This window comes from Hemicordylus capensis, chromosome 1, assembly GCF_027244095.1.
Source record: "Hemicordylus capensis ecotype Gifberg chromosome 1, rHemCap1.1.pri, whole genome shotgun sequence".
Taxonomy (NCBI): Eukaryota; Metazoa; Chordata; class Lepidosauria; order Squamata; family Cordylidae; genus Hemicordylus; species Hemicordylus capensis.
The window spans coordinates 336,884,429-336,902,558 of NC_069657.1; the positions used below are offsets into that span (position 1 = coordinate 336,884,429).

The window sequence follows — 18,130 nt, forward strand, 5'->3', positions numbered from 1 at the left end:
ATCTTATACAAGGTATTACAAAATGAAGTGTTTCCTACTTACTTTGGAGATACTCTAGCAAACTCCCATGTCTCATCAGTTCTGTAATAATATAAATGGGATCCTCTAGAGTGCAAACAGCATAGAGCTGTATAAGTTTGGGGTGTCTCAGATTCTTCATCATCTGTGCTTCCCTCAGGAAGTCATTCCGATTCATTGAACCTGAAATGAGAACAGCAACAAAAGAAAATTAGCCCATGTTATTAAGAGTCACTCTTGTCTGCCCCGCAGTCTTTTGTAAATGTCTAAGGCCACTCTTGCCTTTTGTGAAGTAACATGTACATCAGTGCAAAAATCCTCTATGATTTGAGAAAGGAATTCACAGAAGTGGAATAGCAGGGAAGAGAGGCCACATATTATTACTTAACTCAAGTTTAATAAAAGCAAAACCAGTCATTGTAGTTGCCTTTTTTTGCCCAACATGAAGGCTATTGGTCATTTTATTGCTAAAGCTGTAGTCATGATGTTTTATTGGTTTCACTGCTGCTCCTGGATACTTGAAATGTAACAATGATTAGAAACCATGCAGTAATTTCAACATCTTTGTTGTTTGCACCAATCCTTCCAGCTATGGACCCAAACTGTAATGATTCGCTTATTCATCACCTCCAAGCTACACTGTTGCACCTCATTATTCCTTGGAATAGAACATGTTTATTACTCAGTATTTTATTACAGCCTCTTCAGCCAAGGAAGGAAATGTAATGTTTTGTAGCATCTATCATGCAGTAAGGTAGCCAAGTGCCTGGAGAAAGTCAGATTTCACAAGAACTGACAAAAAAAAGTATTCTAGATACACAATTTGATCAGGAAACACATGGAAATATAGCCCTATTCACATATTAAGTTCAATTCATGTACAATCTGTGGACAGCATATGCATGTACTATTATTCACACATTACTAGCAACGCATGTACAGTAGTACAGTTCCTATGTACCTTGCATTTGAAGGGGACTGTATCCAGGTTCACTTTTGAAGTGAACTAATGAAGTCATCCACACAAAAGCAGGTACACATGTACAAACATCTATATAGATACTTGCTTGCCAAAATTTCAGAATGAGAAATAGGGACAGTGGTTCAAAAAATCCTCTCCTACCCCGGCTGGGAAATTATTCTTGTATAGCTAGTAGATGGCAACAACATCTGATCTCAGAAGATCTCAGAAAAGCAAAGTCAGTGCTCTGTCAAATCTGATCCTTTCTTCAGGGATATAAACTGAATTCTGAAGCAAGTGCTCTCTCAAATGAATCTGTCCATTTTCTTCAGGGGGATATATATATATATATATCTGAGATAGATAGATAGATAGATAGATAGATAGATAGATAGATAGATAGATAGATAGATAGATAGATAGATAATATTCTGAAGAAAAGGGACAGATTCATTTGAGAGAGCACTTGCTTCAGAATTCAGTTTATATCCCTGAAGAAAGGATCAGATTTGACAGAGCACTGCCAGGCTCCCTTACATAAGAACAGCCTTGCTGGATCAGTCTCAAGGCCCATCTAGTCCAGCATCCTGTTTCACACAGTGGCCCACCAGATGTCTCTGGGGAGCCCACAGGTAGGGGATGAGGGCTTGCCCCCTCTTCCTTCAGAGAGATGCTATCTCTCCATGACAGTCTCCTCCCTCAAAGCTGTGTCTCAGACACAGATGACTCTCTGAAGGAAGAGGGAACTGGTGGAAATTGGGATTTTCCATTGCATGGTCATAAGCTAGGAAACGTGATGGGAATTTGTGGCTGTCCCAGGTAAATCAAGGCAGTTGGCAGGTATGTAGACATACAACATAATGGGCCAATACAGACAATATAGCCTATGTGTTTAGGAAAGGCATGTGCCAAGAGCATGCCCATCATGAACAAGCATTTAGAGAACATGTAGAGGGGCCGTTCTGATGAACAGCCCCTTCATGTGATAAAGGGCCATACCTGGAGGGCATTGAGATATTCCAGAAGACATCATAACAGGTGCACTATCAGTGTGTGGCCTTTTCCTAATCACATGGGCAGGGATGGTATGGTTCATACTGGCCCAATGCCTGAATAGAGCTTATATTTTTCGTGGAAATAAATAGCTGCTGTTGTGCTTCCCTCACCAAAGATGCCTCCACATTCCACTATGCAGAAAAGGCCCACATAAAAGTGCAGGGACACATTACTGTAGCAAATTAGAACATTGCTTTTGACGGCTGACATCCTGACTAATGACGCAACAGGAGAAGCACCAGTGCTTCTAAAAAGTTCAATAACTCAGCTCCACTGCTGGCTCAGCAGTGGGGACAAATTTCAATGGCCTCCGTTTTCCCAGGAAGTGCAGGTCTTAGGGACACCTTTTCAGGTGACACAAAGGGCTTCTAGGGAAGCGGAGGTCACTGAAATTCTCTCTCTCTCTCTCTCTATCACACACACACAAAGACACACACACACCACCAGTGCAGCTGCAGAGACTAGTAACAGCAGTCATGATTAAAAAAACCAAACCAAATCATATTTCTAAACAGCTTCAGTCAGAAAGTTAGCGGAAGATTATTTGTGTTCTAAGTGCAAAGTGAGTTAGAAGCTGAAATTAACAGAGAGTGCTCACAAACTACAGTACAATAATATGCAATTATATTTCAGAACCACTTCATATGACGCATAATGTTCAGCAAGCAGCCTTGTAGAGTGCCCTCATGTGGCAATGTTTTTAAATGTCCTGGAAAATGCTTACTTGCTAATAGTGTTACAAACAATCATGTATTATCTTACTCACTACTGTATGGAGTGAATTCCATAAGAGTATGCAACCTCATTATATCAAATGCCATAGGAAGCTCAAGTATTTCTGCTCTGGCTGAAGCAGTTCAATGACATAGCCAAAGGACCAAAGCCCTTTTCATACATTCTTCTCCACACATTCACTGAATTACTGGAAGTCAACATCAATTCACTCATCAATTCTGTTCCACTGTGTGCCCCTTGGCGCCCCTTTTTTCAGATTTGCCACTGACTCTGCAGAAGTCAGGGGGGCAGTGTCAGCCATGCACAGACAGACATTGGAAATGGGAGTGCTGGAGTGCAGTCCCGCTTCCCTTCCACGTGTATAGTGAATAGGGATAAAGTCATGCATGCTGACTCATAGCAACTATTGCCTTTTTCTCTCTACAGAATGTCAACAACTAGAGCATATTGTTGAGTCCATGTGTGACCATTAGGAACCAAACCAGTCATTACACAGAGATGCATAAAACATTTTCCAGAGTGCCTTTCTTTTTAAAATCAGTGGTACATACTAGGGAAATGTTACACTTACTTGCATCCAATGCCTAGTTTAGCCCTTAGGCTGCAGTGCTTTCAAATACATTCAGATAATATTGAGTTGGCCTTTATATGTGTCCTAGGTACAATGGTTTCATTGAAGGGGTCTCAGAGTTCCTGTTTATTTACTACTTTTTCTAAACAATCCCTGCACAGTTATTATGAGATGTACTCTACCCTTGTGAAGATAACTTTTTAAAAACCAAAGACACAGCTTTCCTTCTTTCTTACAAGACAGAAAATTGAAGGGCATCCGGACAATATTCACTGTACCAAAATCAAGCAGCAACGCAGGTGCCAGAGGCAGAGTACATATAAATAGCTGTGAGAACTGTTACAACATGACGGGTTAGCTAGTCTTACAAATGAAGCTGTCACTGTTTTAAAAAAAACAACCCTGATACATTAATAAAAGATCTTTAAAATGCTTCATGGGACTACATTGCTTTTATCAACATTGCTGCCAGTTTAATTAGGAATCTTGTGCCTCTCTCTGTGAGGTTAATTGAAGCCCTTTCTAAAATGTAAATGCTGCAAACTAATCATCTGGACTTTTAATCCAGCATTGACAGGATCAAAGTTCAGTTTCTAACCAGTCAGAGAGAAAATGGTTGGAGTAAATATGGATTTATCTTGTGAAGCTCTTTAATTGTGCAACACTGCAACCTTCAAAACTCTTAGAAATATTGTCCCTACACTATCTTTTATTAAATGGGTGAATTGTTTCCTTCCCTACCTCACAATAAATATTTTATTGCACATCTATAGTAGACCAATATTTTGTACACTAGAGGGCATATTTCAACAAATCTGTGTCTACATGTCTAATCATCTGCCAACATGAAAATAAAAATATTATTTATGATATTGTATATATACATGCATCTAAGTGCTTTAGAGACGTGTCAAAGTAAAATATTATGCAATAAATTACAATTAATAGATCCCCTTTGTCCTGAGTAGTGCATAGGAGAAATAAAACTACAACATACGAAAAATACACTTCAAAGACATTGGATATTACATTCAAATGTTACTGTTTACTATACAGTGAGATCATTCACACATGCAAAAACTGTGTTCTTCACAGGTTTGGGAGCTGTGTGTGTTCCCAGTTTTCAGTAGTATGGAAGTGATTGTGTGGAAAGCAAGGAAAACCTGGGTAGCTTTTCTTCCTACTTGCTTCCACCGAATCTCTTCTCTCTCCTCCTTCTTAGTTGTTTGCACCCACACAACTGAAAATTGAGAGCACATAATACTCCTAAACCTGTCTGATCTGTTTTCTCCTTCAGGGGTTAGACATGGCGGGAGTGCTGGGGTCCGCGCAGATCTTGGCACTCCACATGAGCGTCCTAGCCCAGGTTAGGCTGCCATAGCCCAGAATAGGCTGCTTGTGAGAACCACCTCGCTATATATTACCAGGACAATCTAAGTAAAGCATTTCAGCATCTAGTATCCATACTAGATCCACTAGCTTTAGTTCCACCATTATTCCAACCAAAATGTCAAGCCATTGATCACATTTTAGCACAAGGAAGATTTAGGATTGTGAGAATTGAGACCAGTAATGGAATTGGATACATTTTGTTTTCCTGTACCAGATGTGATGATGTACAACATACAGGTGAAACTCGGAAAATTAGAATATCGTGCAAAAGTCCATTAATTTCAGTAATGCAAATTAAAAGGTGAAACTGATATATGAGACAGACGCATTACATGCAAAGTGAGAGAAGTCAAGCCTTAATTTGTTATAATTGTGATGATCATGGCGTACAGCTCATGAAAACCCCAAATCCACAATCTCAGAAAATTAGAATATTACATAGAACCAATAAGACAAGGACTGAAGAATAGAACAATATCGGACCGCTGAAAAGTATACAGTGTACTGTGCTTGATTGGCCAGCAAACTCGCCTGACCTGACCCCATAGAGAATCTATGGGGCATTGCCAAGAGAAGGATGAGAGACATGAGACCAAACAATGCAGAATTGCTGAAGGCCGCTAATGAAGCATCCTGGTCTTCCATAATACCTCATCAGTGCCACAGGCTGATAGCATCCATGCCACGCCGCATTGAGGCAGTAATTGCTGCAAAAGGGGCCCAAACCAAGTACTGAATACATATGCATGCTTATACTTTTCAGAGGTCCAATATTGTTCTATTCTTCAATCCTTGTCTTCTTGGTTCCATGTAATATTCTAATTTTCTGAGATTGTGGATTTGGGGTTTTCATGAGCTGTACGCCATGATCATCACAATTATAACAAATTAAGGCTTGACTTATCTCGCTTTGCATGTAATGCGTCTGTCTCATATATCAGTTTCACCTTTTAATTTGCATTACTGAAATTAATGGACTTTTGCACGATATTCTAATTTTCCGAGTTTCACCTGTATTCATTTTTAAGACATCAGTGGTATATGCAGTAACCACTCAAACCTGTGTGGGAATGCTGGCTGTTGTCATAAGGCAGTCTTCATATCTCAGGTTTTGAGGGAGGGAAGAATGCCCCCAGTCATTATATTATTCCCATTTTACAGGCTGGGATAATGAAGTTGAAAGACAATACATTTTTCGAGGCTATGGACAAATGCATGGCTAAACCTGTATTGTGCCATAGTATCCATCTAGATTTCCCAAGTACATGATAATCAAAGAGCTGGAAATGGCTGTCAGAAGAAGGCAAATAAGAACCTAATACACTCCTAGAAGAATATGCTAATCTTGATTGCAAAAAGCATACAGTATGTTGCATGTGTGATGGGTTTTTTTTAAAAAAAACCCTCAAATAATGCAACATGTTAAGGCTGTTCACACGAGCAGCCCTATATGGGCTTGTGTAGCCCTATTAGGGGGGCAGCCCTTGTATGAAGTGCCAAGATTGAGGCCAGTCCTGGCACTGCCCCACCGGATAGCCTGGATTTCTACCTCAGGCTATTACCCAAGTAAAAGGGTGCGAGTGCACCCTTCTATCTGGGTTCCCAGTTGTGTGTCTGCTCAGACTTCCTGTAGCTGAGCAGATGCAGAGCCAGGCACCTAGAGTGCCTGGCTTGTGGGGAAATCCCCCAATGCACCACGCTCCTCACATGGTGCATCAAGGGATACCTGGAAGCTGGGAAGCATTTCCCTGGCCTTCACATGGTCACACGACTCCCAGCAGTGCCAACCGTGTGGGTGTGTGAGCTGCACGAGCAAAAGCAGCTCCAGGATCGCCTGGGGGAAGGTAAGATCGAGCCTGCCTTCCCCCAGCCCTCCCCGACCTTGGCATTAAGGTTGTGTGAACAACCTTGTTGTATCACAAGCTGATTTTTACATGCTCCAAATTTAAAAGCCACTTACAGAGCAGCATAGGATGAAGAGGAGAGAAAATTGTTGTTGGGTGAAGAATCTAAACAACCTTCTGTTTGTGTATGAGCTCAGGCACACAAGCGAGACGGCTTTCCAGACAATCCATATGTATAAGAAATTCTCAAAAGAATGGAGGAGTGAAGTGATGGTAGATAATTCTCACTGCACAATAAGTAGCAGTGGTGAGGAAATGTTATCAAAAATATACAGAAGTACTATTATATGCATGAAGATGGTATCTGCCAGGAATTGGAGATTACCAGCTTTATTTTCATTATCTACTCTGCATAATCAAACAGTAAATTAGCTGTCCACAGGTTTTGCTTCAGTAAAATCTTATTGCACAAAAAGTATATAATACATCAGCAGAAGTACTTGCCTAAGAAAATCCAGTTTCTGAATGAGTAGAAAATTCAGTATAGAGCATTGTTTTGCTTATCTATTAATAGAGCTTCTATTCCACCTGTCTGGTTAAAAACACAAGGTTCCTAAGATGGCAAACTGTCTTAAAAATCTAAGCATAAAAGGGGCAATATCCAGACTAGCACTGTGTAAGTGCAAGAGTGCTGGCTTCCAAACTAACACTGAGCCATCATGTGAGTGGAGGAAGGAACCATTTTTGCCCATCTTCCCTTCTCTATGAAGCCCACTGTGCATCATGAAAATATGTCCTTGGTGGTCAAGCATCCCAAAGGAACATATTTTCATGACACCCAGTGGGCTTTAGAGGAATACTAATGCTGCACAGCTATGAACTGTGTATGCATGTACTAAGCTGTGTAGGTATGAACTGTGTTGAATACTTTAGGTCTCTGAAACAAGAAATTACTTCAGTGTATCTCTAAATCAGCTTTAATCTATACACTCATACTAAATGGAATTGCAAGTCTGAATGCAGCATGAGTTCAACTTTTGTAGGCCAACATAATGAATTGTGCACAGTGTAAATGCTGTTCCAATGTCACATCATGTAAAATGTAATTAAATTTCAACATCTATTTAATTCCTGTTTATTTACAAGGTACTATTTTCATATTCATGTTTTGTTTACATAGTAATGTCACCATCGGGCATTACTTTTCTTCTGAACTACCAAGGAGCAAGCTAGGTTGCATAGCCAGGTAAAATATTAGTTCTGGTTCATACATGAGACCTTCATCTGATGGGAAAACAGTGTGTCCCTCTCTCACCATGATCTAATGTGTGATGAGCCAGGCTGCTAAACCAGGACTCTGAGTTCCTGGATCCTGTTTACCATACTGAATTTCTACACACTGGCCTGCAAGTACTTGAGGTAAATGAGAGCTCAGCATTCTGTAATCCAGAGATGTGTGCACATCTATGTGCTTCAGTTATCATTTTTGCTTGACCAGCCCTACTCCAAACATATTTTAAACATGGCAGAATTAAAAATGTGATTTATCAATGCAGTGGAGTGAGTGGATACCTGTACAGTGAAAACAAAAACAAAAACACTCTGCTATGTGTGCAAAATTTCTAAAGATTTTAAGAGTTAATTGCTGAATCACAGGCTATCTGTATTGACAAAGATCCTAAATGTAACCCAACTGACTGTTGCTTGTCATTCTTTCCTTACCCTTGATTGGTTTCTCCACTTTGGGACTTCCTCAATCCACTGATAAATATAACTCAGCAGGGAATTATCCTTGTTGCACAATCATTACCTTGCCTTCTTAACACTCAACACAACACACAAATCTTAACACACACAACAAACACTCCTGCTTGTTTGTTGCCACTGGTCCTTGTACTAATATTTTATAAGTATATAGTACTTTTGAGTGGCCAATACACACATACATTGGCTTGGAACCAAATAACCGAAATGTTGTTCTTAAGGCTTGAGGGATCCTTGAGAATGGTGTGCAATGGAGAAAGCACTAGGGATGGGAAATTGTCAGCCCCACTTTGTGCAAGCAGACATTCCTTCTAAACACAATGTGCCTTGATCTAGTGGCTCTTAAATTCCATCCTTGCTCAGTTATCTGCTTTTATATAATCCAACCCCTGCATCACCAGACACGGTGTTCATCAGCATGTATTACCAGGATGTACTTGACCAGTAATAAGTTGATAAACAAAGTTCTAAACCAAACACCAAACTAATGGAAGATTAATTAACTATAACAATAGCCTTGAAACCAATCACATGACCTCTCAACTCTTTTTGAAAAAAATCTAAATACAGAATAATATGGCAGGTCAAAGAATTCAAATGAGGAAAACAAATTCAAGAATACATTCATTTATGGTAATATTTCAAAGTGAAAAAAGTTGGCTTAATAGGTGAGTGTGGAAATGAGGTTTCTGAACACATCACATGCTTCTTATATCTTCTGTATTTGATATGCATATCCTTTACCTCAACTGTCAGGTGTTACAGCTTAGCCCACTCTCCCCACAGACGATCACTATCGCAGCCCTGGGCACCCAAATTGGCTGCCCACATGACTGCCAGCAACGTCACAAAGCCAGCAGGGGCAGTGGGGATTGGGGACCATGTGGCCCCCAGACATTCCAGGATGCCCTGCACGAGTGCGTGGGGCATGCTGGAGAGACCTCTGAGCCCGGGAGGCCGCTTGCAGCCTCCTGGTTGGGGGGCTCCTCATGTGTTGCCGTGCTGTGGAACTGCACCATGGCAATACACAATTTAAAAAAGGAGTTAGCAGAGTGCTCGCTCCACTAACCTCATTTAAGGGGAGGGGTATTCAAGCGGTTTACCCACTTTGGGGAAACTGGGCTCGCCTCCCTTAGCCCGCTTTCCACTGATCATGAAAATACCCTCAGCAAGTTCTGTACTGACCTCTTAGTGCCTTTGCCTCCCAAGTAAAGTTAACTTAAAAATCTTTCACTGGTGTTTGCTCTTTAATCCACGCAGACACAAGACACTCTGCAACATAAACATGCACTGGCTTGCATGGTAAGTCCCCTCGAAGCAAAAATCTGACAAACTTCTCAAGTAGGGGAAAAACATTCCCAGTGGAAAGTGCCAGGCTGAATGCTTTTAGGTCAGTAGGAAAATATGAGTTGAAATCTTAAATTGTTTCAAATGATTGCAGCCAGATTTTTAAAGGAATGCTGCTATTTATTTCTATTTTAGAATAATTGACTAGATAAAGTTTATTTATTTATTTATTCATTCATTCACTTACTTACTAAATAATGTGGAAGAAAAATGTTCAAGAGATTTTCAACATACCCGGTTTGAGTGTTTTAATTGCCACGGGTGTGGTATTATTCCATAATCCTTCCCATACCTCACCAAACTGGCCAGAACCCAGCCTTCTCAAGAGCTGCAGAGAATTTCGGTTTATCTCCCACTGATCCACAGTTTGGTATGACAAATCATAGGGAGTTGGGATTTCTTTCTGGTGTAAATAAAGCAACAACATACATAAGCAGAAACCAGAAGTTTGAAAGAAATCAAGATTGGTCATGACATCTAAACAGATCAATATTTTATTGATTGATTGATTGATTTTAACCAATATGCTTGAATAAACGGCGGTAGGAACCGATTGTTTGAAGTGGGCTTCATATTTCAATTTATTTCATGGAAGTTAATAAACCAAAATCAATAAATTTGTGGAAGAATAAACAAAGATAAGTCATATTATGACTGATCTTGGTTTCTTTCGAACCTAAATCAGAAGTAGAATCCCTGGGAGGCTCACAAAAGTGTGGGAAGGGAAGTGCACACTTCTAAGGCCTGGGGACGCCCCACAGAACCAGGCTTTAATCGTGGCTCCTTGTGATAGAGATGTGCAGTACCAGTTCAGCTGGTTCAAATTCGGACCAAACTGACACAAAATAAAGGTGGCTGATCTGAATTTGAAAAAGGCAGCTGGGCCCGGTCTGTTACAGACCAGTTTCACCCAGTTCAAAGGGGCAATGCTTGTAAAGAGGAATCCAGTGAGGATTCCCCTTTAAAAGCAAAGGGGGATTCTGCCTTTAAAAGGTTTCTAAGAGCCGGCAGGGTAATGAGAGGGTACCTTACTGGCTCCTTTAAGTTCCGGCACCCCCCCCCCCCACTGATCACACAAATGGCCTCTGTGCATAAGCAGAGGTCATGGAAATAACCTCTGAACATTCACGGAGGCTGGAATCATGCCACCACTGCATGGGCCATGCTACTCCAGGGAATGCACGGGTTTAGAGGAGGCACCACCAGCAGTAAGGTGCCCTCTTGTAAGGAGGCACCACCCCCAGCCGCCCTTAGAAACCTTTTAAAGGCAGGATTCGCCGTTGCTTGTAAATGGGAATCCTCACTGGATTCCCTTTTATAAGCATAGCCCCTCAAACTGGGTCAATTGAACGGAACAGACCACTGGCCAGTTGGACCAAATCAGTTCATGGTTCAGTTTGAATTTGAACCGAATCACCAAAAATGGTTTCGTGCACACCCCTACCTAGTGATGTCTGAACCAGCACAATGTATTCATTCAATCCCTTAAAAATGGCTAATAAGATGTGCAGCATAACACCAGCATTTCCCTTTTGCTGAGATTGCTGTGCAAATAAAATCTAGTCCTGGTGGGGTTGCACAAGAATGCAGATGCACAATAAATTAGAAATGAATGCCCACATTTGCATAACTGAGTTTGCAATGGAAGCACCAATGTTCATGTTCAAGCACACATTTTCGTGTCATTGTGCAACTGTGCTCTTACACAGTTCCTCCAGGGCTAGATTTTTACATGCACAGCCGCTCTGGCAGAAGAGAAAAACCAGTATTAGGCTGTGCATCATGTCAGCTATTTTTTTTCTACTTGTATAAAATTTGGATTCCTAATGGTTTTCAAGTGAGATGACCCTCTTCTCAAAGGTAATTAAAAGTTGGAAAATGTACAATAACAAAGCCTGCAGATTTTGTGCAGAAAGGCACATCAATACCAGCGTGGGCTATGTCTTAATTTTATTTTTGTAGGAGTAGGGGTTTTGAGGGGAGGGGTTGCTCTTCAGCTTCCAAGGATGGATTAATGGTCTTCACACAATATATATTTGATAAAAACATGGAATACTTTAGTCACTAAAGTTTAGTGAATCAAAAGTATAAATGTGTAAATATCCACTCCTTGAAGTTATTGCTTTTAAAATGACTGATGATATGAGAATTTGAAAGCCCCAAGTATATAGTCATATTATTCTTTTTAAGTGTTTATTTTAGAATCTGAAAGATTAAAATATATCCTAGATTACAAAAAAAAAAAATCCCAAAAAACAGCTAGGCAAGCTTCTAAAACAATGAAATATTGCCTATAGGAACCTGATGGGTTTGCTTTTCTTGCAGTTAGAACTTATGGACAGCTAGAGTTATGAGCCAGGCGATTTCATCTCGATATACATTTATACTGTGACTTCATAAATCACAACCTGGCATGCTTTCTTCCTGCAGCCACATTCTTATTTGTCCAAAATGGCATGACATTTTGTTATTGATATGCCACCAAGGAGAATAAAATTGTGTTGTTATGCATGATTTCCTAAAATAAACATCATGGCTGCTAGAGAGGTTAAGTGCTTATCGCCTCAGTAACCAGAAGTTTTTCTATACTTTGACAGGGGAAAAAATACTCTGAAATAGCAATACCTTTATACATGGCCTCCCAAGCTTTATACACAGCCCATCGCTGCCCCCACTGTAGTGTCTGACAAATTCATTCAAGGTTTGAAAAGTTTTCCTTCTCGTCACAAAAAAGCCACCATTGTTCAGTCGTCTGATCCGGTAGTGCTTCACGGTCTGCCCATCAGTCACTAGGAAAATAAAAAGAAAGGAATATAAAGAGTTGCCTGCTGTAGGCATTCAAAATAACACAGCCAAGGTAAGATTGAGGCCCTTACTAGCCACCAAAATGGGTATCCAGTGGCACAATCCTATAATTGCAACAACTACTGAAAAGACTCTGTGCTGGAGATAGATAGGGGCAGTTGCTCTCCTCTTGCCAACTATAAAGGAGTAAGCACTTGAAAAGGTGCCTTTTTGTTCAGCTAGCAGAGTACATGGCCAAATATGAAGGTGCCATTTTTTGACTTCCATAGCTAAAATCCATAGGAAAACCTACCCTGCTGGTAAGTTTTTGTTAAGAAGATACAAGTCCATACCTGTATTCCCCTGGGATGATTATGACAATAAGGCCCTTTATAGCCTTATCATTTTTATTCTTTGTACACACATGTAGAATCCAAGAGAAAGAGTTGTGGTATGCAAGGACAAGGCAGTGGAGTGGAATCAGGAATATTAATAGGCTAGTGAAACAGATATTATGTACAGAGAGGCAAGTGCAGACTACTTTTCCATGCTCTTGCTGCTGGCTGCTTGTTAGCCCTGCCTCTACGAGATTGGAATACAAATAACTAAAGCCCTGTTCAAAAGCTGGCCTGGATCAAGGAATGGATTAAACAAAAACACCACCACACACTTGATTATATCTGAATAGAATTATACAAAATACATACATACACATATACACACTCACTGCTCTTGCAGGCATAATCATATATATATGGTGTGTAATCCTATGTAATCAGAAAAACTGAAAGTTTTTAAATTTTATTTATGCATTTCACATATCATAAAAATTAACCAAAAACAAAAGAACAAGTAACACAAAGAAAAACCATAACTTGAAATAACATCACATTCATACACATCAGTACAGTTTTGATATAACAAATATTTTAAAAACTGCACAACATTACAAAACACATTATTTAATAACATTCGATATTGAATAATCAATGCTGACTGTTGTTGCACTTGGTCTTTCTAAAAGGAACCATTAGTAGACCAATCGGGTACAGCAGCTCTCTTTATTACTCATATGAGCCTTGTCAGCTCATATGAAGTGGTTTTCACCAGCTGCAGTCCTACTGTAAATGAAATCAAATATTTAACCTCTACTTTAAAGAGACATGTTTAATCAAACATTCAGACAGGCCTTTAATATGCAGTTATCCCCAGCTGCCATTAGAGGGTGCACAGGTGCCACAGAAGATAATTTTAGATCTTTGTCTGAGGTATTAGCTACACAATGGGTTTTTAATGATGTTTGATTACTATTTTATATAATGCTGAATGAAGGTCAAATGCAGAAATTATGTCATGACCCTCACCCTGAATTCTGCATTTGACCCTGAGGAGACAGGACCGGCACTAGACCAAGTTCTGGGCTTTGACACTGAGTGAGAGTCTGAAGAAACCTCAGATTATAACCCTCCAAAACAGATATCGGAGTCTGAGCCCCTGCCCCCATCAAGAGTAGGGATGTGCAGAATGTTCCGAGTTGGAATGTTCCAAGCTTGGAATGGATCATTTCAAGTGTTCCAAGCTTGGAACAAAACACCCCTATAAAGGGGGTACTGTTCCAAGCTCAGAACAGAACAAGCCTATTCCATTCAGAACTTTCCAAGTGTTCCGGTTTTTTGTTTTTTAAAAAAACAAGATAGTAAGAGGGCGGCATTGGAGGTGGCAAGAAGTACCTTTAACATTAAATTAACCCAAGCACTTACAGGTACCTTTAAGTTAAATTAATCAAAGCTCTCTTACTGGTACCTTTAACATAAACGTCATCAAAGCTCTTCTTACTTACCAGAGGTAACGTGTCAGGCTGACACTGCAAGCCACTGCCGCTGCATTCTAGCCAGCATTCCAGACAGTGGCAGGGTGTGTCCAGAGTTAACCTGGCTGCTGCGCATCAAAAAAGTGCTTCTATGACTTTAATGCTAAAGGTACCTGTAAGAGAGCTTCAATTAATTTGACTTAAAGGTACCTATAAATGCTTGGATTAATTTAATGCTAAAGGTACCTCTCTCTCGGAATGGAATGCAAAACCTGTTCCATGCACACCCCTACTCAAGAGCACACTCGGAATCCGAGCCCCTGAAGTACTGGCCCCTCCTACACAATTGCATTCCCTGATATCTGCACACAAGCACTGTCAATAGGGGATATTGCACCAGAGAGGGAAGGGTTGCAGCACCCAATGATTTGGCTGTGCAGTATGATTAAGAATTCATTGAAGAAAGTGTTCTGGTTCTTCAGCACAGCAAGGCAAAATGCAGACTGCTTTCTGTTCCCCTGCGGGTTCTCTATCAGCCCCACACACAATCCAGGATTGGACTAAATTGTAACTATATTGTTCAAGAGCTGGCCTGCATCAAGGAACAGATTCATTAGAAACACCACACAGGGTAAGAAGAACTATAGAGAGAGAAGGAAGGGTGCCGGACTCAGGTCCAGAAGACGGCCCCTTTAGGGTTTTCACTACCTAGGCAGAGAGGTAGAGCCAAGGAGCGCTAGCCTGAACTCAGAGGTGTTTAAAAGCTCAGGCTGCTGCTGGAGCAACTCTCAGGGCTATCCATGGTGCTGCAATCTGACTAACCTTCTAGCCTAACCCTGCCTCACCTCACTTCATGACCTTTTAGATTATGCGGAGTCTTGTGCATCTCAAAAAACCTCTTCTGGGGGTTAACCCTGAGGAATGGGGTAGGAGGCTACAGAGGAAGAAGGAAATTCCCAGAAATTTGGTAAGAGACAATCTGCAGCTGGGAACAAAAAACCCCAGCCTGGACAGGTAAATTGACGGCAGGAGTTTTCTTCATGCTTTTCCATGTGGAAAAAAAAAGGGGGGGGGAAGACGCAATGAATAATTAACATATATGCTTCTTCTTTCAAATAAAACATTTTATCCAGACAACATACATGCAGGAATGAGAGCATTTGGAGTTGGGGATTTTTGTTGCTGTTAAAAGAAGCTCTGGGGAGAGAGTCTGCTACTGAGTTATCTCCAGTCGCCCAAAACCTGGAACATAAATTCATAACATTAAGAATACCATGGTTACTACTTTATAGTGAGGCTGATACTTAAGGGAGATGAAGACATGACCAATAATAATTAATTCAACATCCTGATTAACATGGTGCACACGAAATAAGTTTTGCATGCACAAGGAAGAAGGATGATTTCCACCTATTCCATCTTCCTTAGGCTGCCCTTTGATGTCCCCTTCCAATATGTCTCTTAGGGCTGGAGGACCTTTGACATATTTTTGGGAGGCACTGGGGGTTGCAAAGGAAAGGATGGATTGGTAAATATTGCCTTGCAAATGGAAAATATTCTTATGCATGCATGACACTAATCAGTATGTCAGCCATTTATTTTAGAAGTTTTGTATTTTTATCATATCCTGCCCAAAGCAACAATACTTTACAAATGGAAGAAAAATCTTCCATTAGATGTAACAACCTTGAACTCATCTCCTGCACAAAATGCTTGCTGAAATGAAAACAGCTTGCATTGCTTCTCAAAGATACTTTAGGCTAATTTACACATGCATGGATATATTTATAAAGAAAAAAACCATTGCAAACGTACAAAAGCTGCTTAGCAGCTAGCTGTTGCCAATTTGCATTATGTATCTCTAGGGAAGGAGCAATTACAGAGTTTACATGAGCAAACCCAAGAGGAATTAAATTAAAACTTTAACACACTTGGAAGGGCAAAAAAGAAGTGATACCTGAAAGTGAGAATTCGCCTCTTTGACTTTCACTTTCCCTGATTAGAAAAGCTCCCTCCTGGTTTCCAGAATATAAGAGTTGTCTTTCAGCATCTGCTCGTTTAATAGCACCAAAAAACCACCTAAAATAGAAAGAAGTTTGTAGAATTAATTAGTGATCAAAGTTAGGCTTGTTCTTCTAAGCATATGATAAAGGAAACAAAACTGTTTGATACAAATTGAATGATGTTACTGAAAGGATGCTAACTTGCCACTAAAAATGGTGGCATTCTGTGCAGTGGAACGTCAGTGTTAGAGAGCTGCCAGGCTGCTGTGTAATGTGAAAGGCACTGAGAGACAAAACGGCTGCAGCAGGGGCAGAGCCATTGAGCAAACGGGTTCCAAGAACACGGGCCGCCACGCCTCGCGCCCCAGCCATGCCCCTTGCGTCTGATGTCAGATGCAGGGGGCGCAGCTTTGCTCGCAAACAGGGCCACACGGCCCACATAGTGCCTGCCACCATCACGACTGCTCAAATGAACAGCAAAGAACAGTTTTAAAAGAAAATAAACTCAAGTAACAGAAAGCTAAGGGAACAAATATGAATAACTAAACAATTGAAGGTTTTTAATAATGAAAAATAATAGAACAAAAAAATGGGATGAGGGGGCAGCTTGCACACCCCTATGAGTTTGGCCCTATTTCTACCACTCGCCTGGCAGGGCTCACATCTGCCTTGCCTGTTTCCCACCCAGGAGTTCTATGCATTCAGCCCCAAGTATCTTCTACTAGAAGAGTGCATTGTGGCTTCCTTTGGAGTTTGTCCTGGTTTCTCAGTTCCCTTCCTGGTTGTTGTTGTTGTTTTAATCCTTCTCAGGTGGGTATGCTATCCCCTAGGAGACCGGAACCTTTGTCCTAGGAAAGTGGGTATGTTTTATATAGAGGCATCTTCCAAACTGAATTGTTTCTTCATTGTTAATGGCTGCCCATTTCTGTGTGTTTGCTACTCACAGCTATGGTTATTTGCAGTCAGAAAGTTTGGAGATTTGAATTCCTGTGTGCAGAGAGATCCTTGGAGCCTCTTCATTTCTGGGCTTTTACTGTCTGAACCACTGTGTTCGCTCTTGTGTAGTGTCTTTGTGTCTAGTCAGTGAACTGTCTTCTGTGTGATGGGCTAGGGTGGCATCATGCGGTAATCTCCCCATTGCTGGGTGTATTACTGGCTCCTCATTACTATGTGCATTATTGGCTCTGAGCCTGGTCATCAGCACACCACGCCATGGTCTGTGTGTGCCAACATTTTTCCTATGGCTACTGAATGAGCAGCTGGCAGAGTTGTAATGCTCTCTCTCTCTTTTGTCTTTAGTTCTGTCATTTTCTTTCATTCTTGCTGTTGAGTGCATAGCATCTTGATGTTATTCTGAGGTTATGCTAGTATACACTGGCCATTGGCTTGGCAGGAACATAGGATTGCCTGACTTGTCAATCATCCTGGAGTTAACCATGGAAAGGTCAAAGCTGCAGCAGGTTAGACTGCAGCAGGAAATGTGAAAAAAATACAGGGTTCCAATCTAAGCCTTTGATACAACAATGACTTGTTTCTTTGATCAAGCATTAGATTGTGAGCAATGTTTTCAGAGAGAGGAATGGGGAAATAGTACTGGGCTAAGTGAAGACAGCTGAGTCATGGCTTTAGTGTAAATGCAAGTGCATATACACTTTTATTAGTAAATAGTAAATATTCTACTTGATACAGTCAGGCAACTATCAATACATCATCTCCTACGACATTATGATTTATAGATGGAATTTTTACTAACACAAACAAAGCTTTAATTTACGAAGTACCCGCACTGTTTTCCCCACAATACCACAAAGCTTATTTTACAAAACTGAAAGTGTATCATGGATT

At 40.7% G+C, this 18,130-nt stretch overlaps 1 protein-coding gene across 4 annotated transcripts in view; it reads right to left on the minus strand.

Moving 5' to 3' along the window:
- Window positions 1-18,130, minus strand: part of FRK (fyn related Src family tyrosine kinase) — a 64,950-nt gene that overhangs the window by 16,499 nt on the left and 30,321 nt on the right. For all 4 annotated transcript variants that reach the window (XM_053261614.1, XM_053261703.1, XM_053261783.1 and 1 more), the window contains 4 exons: window positions 16,240-16,361; window positions 12,314-12,477; window positions 9,923-10,091; window positions 43-201 (listed from right to left, as the gene is read on the minus strand). In XM_053261614.1, the coding sequence (XP_053117589.1) occupies window positions 43-201; window positions 9,923-10,091; window positions 12,314-12,477; window positions 16,240-16,361 (614 nt within the window). The remainder of the gene's footprint in view (window positions 1-42; window positions 202-9,922; window positions 10,092-12,313; window positions 12,478-16,239; window positions 16,362-18,130) is intronic.